The following is a 7,417-nucleotide window of genomic DNA, read 5'->3' on the forward strand; positions in this document are numbered from 1 at the left end:
AGATCTCTCTCTGCTCCACTCTTCTCTCTCTCTCTCGTCTCTCTCTCTCTCTCTCACTCTCTCCTCTCTTCTCTCTCTCTCTCTCTCTCTTCTCTTATCTCTCTCTCTCTCTCTTCTTTTTCTCTCTCTCTCTCTCTCTCTCTCTCATCTCTCTATTCTAGTTCTCGCTTCAGCTCGCCTCGCTCGCTCTCTCTCACTCTCACTCTCTCTCTCTCTCTCTCTCTTCATCTCTCTCTCTCTTCTCTCTCTATTATATTATATTATATATAATATAATAATTACTTATATTTATATTATATATTTATTTTTCTCTCTCTTCTCTTGTCTCTCTTCTCTCTCTCTATCTCTCTCTCTCTTTCTCTGTCGCTCTAGTTCTCTTTCTCTCTCTCTCTCTGTCGCTCTAGTTCTCTCTCTCTCTCTCTCTCGCTTCTCTCTCTCTCTTCTCTCTCTCTCTCTCTTCTCGTCTCTCTGGTCCGCGCTATAGTTCTCTTTCTCTCTCTCTCTCTCTCTGTCGCCGGCTCTAGTTCTCTCTCTCTCTCTCTCCTCTCATCTCTCTCTCTCTCTCTCTCTCTCTTCTCTCTCTCTCTCTCTCTCTCTCTCTGTCTCTTCTCTCTCTATATTCTTGCTCTCTCTTTTATCTCTCTCTCTTCTCTCTCTCTCTGTGTCGCTCTAGTTCCTCTCTCTCTCTCTCGTGGTCTCCTTTTCTCTCTCTTTTTCTTCTTCTCTTTCTCTCTCTCGCTTTCTCTCTCTCTCTCTCTCTTTCTTTTCTCTCTCTCTCTCTCTCTCTTCTCTCTTCTCTCTCTTCTATCTTCTTCGCTGCGCTCTCTGTATCTCTCTATAGTTTTCTCGCTACTCCTCTTTCTACTTTCTCTCCTCTCTATTCTTCTCTATCTTATCTATCTCATCTTTTTCTCTCTCTCTCTCTCTGCTGCGTGGATCGCAGCGTGCTCCACGCGTGCTGTGCAGGGTGAGGCCTGCGGTGTGCCGTGCCGGCGGCTGACGTAGCCGCGGAAACGGCTCATGTTGCGTGGCGGGTCAGTAGCCTGTGGGTTGGTCGTGCGCGGTGTGGGTGCGCGCGTGGGGAGTGGGGCATTGCGGCGCACAGATTGAACACCGGCGGATTGCTGCGTGGCTCTCTCTCCAGATGCAAGCGTCATATTTATGTTTTGCCATGTATTCGGTTTCCATTCTCTTTTCTCTGCTGTCGGATGACATATGGTCCCGAGGGAGGAAAGTGCTCGCGGTGAGGTGGGCGTATTGTGGTTAAAACCTCTGCGGGACGAATCGAGAGACACGTGTGGTCGCAATACATCAACTAGTGGGAGGCTTAATGCGTCAATGCATGCTAATCCAGCAGTCAGCTAAGTTCGTAATTCAATGACTTCGAACTATCCATTATCCAGCTGCGTAATTATTGCCAGCCAAATTTCGCGGTATTTCCTTCGGCGAATAAAGTGTCTGGAGCGTTGTTGAGGCTATTACAAGTCAAACCCGCGCCATGTACTCTGGCTTTGTGTCACCTACTTTATCGTGTCATCCGTTTAATAAATAAAGAGCCTTGATATTCGCATTTTTCTTCTCACTCTGCTTCACTCACTATGGTAGTATATATATAAAGAGTACATAATAGAGGGTAAATACATCTCTATTATGCTACTGCTTGATAGATGTATGGAATTATATTACAACTGTTACAATGTGAAGGTGTAGCGAGTGGAGGAATGTCTGAACCTTTCTGGTCTGTATGGGGATTAGTGAGAAACAGTTATTTAAATGGCAGCTATTAGAGGCACGTGAGTGGCGACACCTATTACGGCACACGCAAACAACTGCAAACACACACACCGAACGGTGGCTCGTCCCACGAGACACCAAACACACACACACACACCACACACACTACAACATCACACCACACACACACAACACCACCACCCACACCACAGACATACACATAAGAGAGATAAGAGTAGTATCGAATGGGAGATGAGCAATTGCGATGCGAGCGGAAGAGCGCAGGATATACTTAAAATATTTTATATACTATATATAGTAGATAGAATAGATTAGATAGATAGTATGATAGATAGATAGATAGGATAGATGAGATAGATAGATAGATAGATAGTAGATAGATAGATAGATAGATAGTATAATAGATGATAGATAGACTAGATAGATCAGATAGATAGATAGATAGATAGATAGATAGCAGATAGAGATAAGATAGCTAGATAGATAGATGATAAGTAGATAGATAGATAGATAGATAGAATAGATAGATAGAGTAGATAGATAGATAGATAGATAGATATATAGATAGATGATAGATATAATAGATAGATAGATAGATATATAGATAGAGAATGTAGAGAGAGGAGGAGAGAGAGAGAGCGGTAGAGATAAGGAGAAACAGATGGGGGAAGAGAGAGAGAGAGGAAGAGATAAGAGAGAGAGAGAGAGAGAGGGAGAGAGAGAGAGAGAAGAAGAGTGAGGTGGGAATGAGAGGAGAGAGTAGAACACGAGTGATTGTAATAGACAGCGATGTTAAGACCTAAGCAATGGAAACTATTTTCTTTCACCTATTCTTGTCGACTGATCATAGGGATTTTCTCTATAACACATCAAATGTAGCACGCACACGAGCGCACGCATTATACGCGCACACGCAGTACACGTGCAACGGCACGCACATACGCGGCACTTAGCAGTACATGCCGCAACGCATATACTCACACTCGTACGGCCGCCACGCACGCATTGCAGCGTACGCATGTTACGCGCGCGTACAACGCCTCCCATTACACGCATCGGGGGACTATACCACGTGACATTCGTAATGGTGATTGATGTACACCTAGTAAGCGCTTTGATCGATGGATATAGTTCAAGATCCCCAGAGCAACGCACTAGAAATGTGGTGCAAACGAGAAACGAGATTTCTATATGAACAAGCGTTTTTTCAATATCCTTTGCTAATCGGCTGTAACTCGGATCGGTAGGAGGTTGCGTAAGAGAGGCGAAACTACCTGCGGTTACGTCAACAATTAATTACGTCGGAACCAGTGCATTTTATTTCGACCTTCGTTATCTCGTACATTTATTTGAGTGACCACGGTTTTCTCATACTTACTGGCAACAACGCTGATTATTGGCGAGTACAGGCAAATGTTAGTTAAACTACAGCTTTTCAAATCAACAGCTAAAACAGACAGCCAGCGGTTTGGCAGAGCTTGCATCAGGGAAGAAGGCAGAGATGGCGGTGTGGCACCTCTCTGGGTTGCCGTGCGTTTCAGACGTTTTGCATGTACGTCGTAGCGTGCGTGCGCGTTGCGTGTGCGTGCCGTGTGTGTCGCTACGTGCTGTTCGTGCGCGCGTCTCTGACCCATAAACAGCATCAACGAGGCCCGCATTCTATCAAAGCCGTATATATAGATTTCTCTCATATTATGCTCTGGTCCTTATCGCGACTTGGCAGGCGCCCGTACGCAGTGGCCTGTGTTCTCCATTCCCGACCTCAGTGTACCTCAGTGTTACTGACTTCAATCACTCACTCGCGCACGAGACACGCAACGCAAGCACGCACGCCACGCACGCACGCGACCACACTCACTCACTCACTCACTCACTCACTCACTCACTCACTCACTCACTCACTCACTCACTCACTCACTCACTCACTCACTCACTCACTCATCCCTCACCCACTTACTGATATTATAGTAATGGCGCAGTACATGCACATGCGATACCTATACAATAATATAATACGATATACCTAGTTCAGTACGAATATAGCACGATATCTTTCTATCGCAATAATGCGATCATAACACCGCTGAGATGCTTAGCCATGTGTTGTGTTACTTACCTCCGGCCTCTATCACGTCTCCTCGCCTCTGTCTACTTCTCGTATGTTCGGAATAACGCTGAAAAGAAACCAGAACGAATTTACTCGCGTATTCGCTGTAGGAAATGGAAATTTACTGCATAGTGTGTATATATGGACGCCCCCGTGCGGGATCATCATAATATTGTTTTGCTGGCGCGTATACGTCAGCAGGGGGTTCCGTATCACTTCGAATGCTCGCTTGTTAATATTCGCGACATCGCGCGGTCGCTCAGACATGCCGGACGAACGAACGAACGCATGTTTTACGATTTTCAATTTTGTTCGCTTAGTTTGCGCGCTAAACATTCCGCGAGCGCTCTTAACCCCGGCAATAAAATGGCACGCAGTCGCGTTTAACGGCGATGTTGGAACGTCCATATCCGTGGCGATCTCTCTCGCTGGGGAAACTCGGCTCTCGGCTGGCTGTAATTGCTTTGCTCAGAACGCGCCTTAATTTCTGGTTATCGAAGCACTCGGCACGAGGAAACCGAATATTAGACGTCGCCGTGGCGTCGGCGAGCGCGCTCGCGACTACAATTTGCGCCGAATGTTGGCGTCGGCAAAAGTATACGCCACCGAAGTGAAATTGTATTCCTCTAGTGCCAAATATAAACAAAGACTAGGTTTTCCGTCGACGCGTGACGTGCGTGCGTGTGCGTGCTTGCGTAGGTGCGTGCATGTGTGTAGGTGTGTGGGTGTATGTGTGCGCGCGTGCGCGTGTGTGTGTGGGGGGAGGGTGCGTGTGTGTGCGTGCGTGCGTGCGTACGTGATTGTGTACGTGCGTGCGTTCGTACGTGCGTGAGACAACAGATACCTGTGAACGCCCCTAAAAATACACTTGTGTGTATTTACAATGTGTATTACAATTTTTGTATTTACAATTGTATATTATTGTGTGATAATTATATTTCACACCGAGGCGCCAAAAACCCCGCTAATGAATTTTCACCCCGCGCCGCAGGTATCGGTGATTCCATTCAATAAGGTGTTTGGTGATTCCATCGACCGCGTCTTAATTGCTAAAAGACAGAAACGATTATACTGTGCAACAAAAACTCGGGCACAATACATGGCGGATGTGACCTAATGTAACGTAGTGCTCAGTAGAGACAGCATGCTGTGTACACGTATGTTTTACGTGAGCCTTTATTTCAACTATATTTGAAATCTTTTTCATTTTATATACTGTATAATTTTTGACAACATTATTATTATTATTATTATTATTGTTATTATGATTATTACGTCATCTTACGTTGAACGCTGACATACTCGGTATTTCGAACGCTGACTCCGGTCAAATTGTAAACATGCCATGACTTAATACAGGTGAGTTTTCTTTAGTCCGCGTAATTTGCCATTGTCCGACTAAACCCAGGTGAAATAGAGAGAGACATGGTCGAGTCTGGTTGCAATATGTGGGCACACATCTTGGAGGCGGGGGAGAGAAGAGGGAGCGTTAGGATTTCTCTGATAAGTCGCGATCGTACGTGATCGTGCCATACCGATGCCAGAAATATCAACATAATAATTAAACGTAGTATACAGTAATAGTATAGTATAGTATAGTATAGCATAGTATAGCGTTATGTAGCTATAGATATAGGCTATGTATAGCCTATGCAGTATAGCAATAGCATAGCAGTAGGCCATAGGCATAGCGATAGCATAGCATAGTATAGGTATCAGTTATAGTATAGGTATAGTATAGTAGTAGGGTATATGCATAGCATAGGCATAGCATGCGATAGCATAGATAGCATATAGCATAGCATGCATAGCATAGCATAGCATAGCCATACATAGCATTAGATGCATAGGCATAGCATAAGCATGCATAGCATAGCATAGCATAGCATAGGTTGTTATAGTATAAGTATAGTTAGTATGCTACTACCGTATAGTATGTATAGTATAGTACTTAGTAAGTATAGTATAGGTATAGGTATCAGTATAGCTATAGCTATAGCTATAGTATAGTATAGTATTCATGGGTTCGATTCGTTACGCGGGCCATAAACTTGGCCATGAGGGATGAATCCGGGATCTCTGTAGCATCTGTCTGACATCGATCCATTAGTATGTCAATACTCGACATCCAAGCAGCTGTCATAATGCCGACTAGCATGCAGTCTTAGCTCGTGACTATGTACCTATTGTACCTATGCACCTATGTAACCGTATTGGACATACTGGCGATATATAGCCGCTTAAATAACAGCATGATCGACTGATCTAGACTGACTGAGCGGATCTTGAGGCCCGTTGTCAGGAACGAAATTCCCTCTTAACATTTGTCTTAAATATAACTTTTTGCTTCTCATAGACCGTTGGCGGAAACGTAGTAAGGTTACGTTGGTTTTTTCACACGCGGTGTATGGAGGTCCGGTCTACGAGAAAAAGTTAACGTTGAGACTATTTTTCAGACTAATTTTGTTTCTGACAACGAGCGCCAGAGAAGCGTCAACTGCATGTAGTTCCGTGGGGATCGAAACGGATCTTCAGGATGTCTATAACTATTAGGACTTACGATAACGTATATTAGCGATATAGTCCATATAGTAAGATATTTATAATACGATATAATATAGGATCTACCTATATATACTATAGATATACTTATATATATATATATGTAGATATTTATCAGTCTATCAGGGGAGAGTGTACATTATGCAGAGTCTCATATTATGACACTACATAAAAGTATAACAGCAAGGGCGTAGCTACGGAGATAAGGCCGCCTATGGCGTGCACTGAAAATGCGCCCCTTGTCCAAACATCTGCCACCCATCTTGTAGATCGCTTTTATATAGTATATAACAGGACAACGTAAGCCAGCAAAAAGGTGTGTGGGGGGGTGGCCGTTCTTAGTGCTACAGGCCGTAGACTTTCATACTATAAAATAACGGTGGGATATAACTTAGGCGACTATGCGCGGCGCGCTAAGCACAAGCGCTAACTCGCGCTAAACCACAAAGAGAACTACAATTAATAAGGCAACAATTAGGCCAACTACGGCAACTACAGGCAAATTAGGCCCAATTAAGGCAATTAAGCCAACTACATTAATAAGGCAACAATTTAATGGTGCTCAACGGTGCGATTTTCCCAGCAGCGTTTGAAATAGTATTTTTTAGACATGGAAACTAATGGTCTTTGAGCTTACACTTTTCGCTCACATGAACTGACCAATAGACCCGATTTCTCCGGAGAAAAATCAGTTTAAAATCTCAAATCTCATTTAGCTGTCATTGCATTTGTAGAACATGATTAAACAAATCTTAGTGACGGTACATTGACCCGGTTTAAACGCCGACTAATTTTATGGAAAATAAATAAAAACTCTTTACACTAATACTCAAATTAATTATTTCTCACTTTACTTTCTTCACACTACTGCGGGAATCATACATAGACGTGTACTGGAATTAATTTACGTCCTGATAATTATGAGTATTAATTTCTGCGGAAACTAGTTTTTTATTGTGCATATAGACGCAGTGAATTAGAGAGGTTTTCTCT

At 43.6% G+C, this 7,417-nt stretch overlaps 1 protein-coding gene across 1 annotated transcript in view; it reads right to left on the reverse strand.

Annotated features, from left to right (window-relative positions):
- LOC106808460 (junctional adhesion molecule A-like) overlaps positions 1-6,005 on the reverse strand; it is a 29,801-nt gene extending 23,796 nt beyond the window's left edge. Inside the window, exons 1-2 of the mRNA XM_014811192.1 lie at positions 5,901-6,005; positions 3,872-3,929 (exon numbers count right to left, since the gene is read on the reverse strand). Of these exons, the coding sequence (XP_014666678.1) occupies positions 3,872-3,929; positions 5,901-6,005 (163 nt within the window). The remainder of the gene's footprint in view (positions 1-3,871; positions 3,930-5,900) is intronic.
- Positions 6,006-7,417: the final 1,412 nt, after the last annotated feature.

Source organism: Priapulus caudatus, unplaced genomic scaffold (assembly GCF_000485595.1).
Source record: "Priapulus caudatus unplaced genomic scaffold, Priapulus_caudatus-5.0.1 Scaffold279, whole genome shotgun sequence".
Classification (NCBI taxonomy): Eukaryota; Metazoa; Priapulida; class Priapulimorpha; order Priapulimorphida; family Priapulidae; genus Priapulus; species Priapulus caudatus.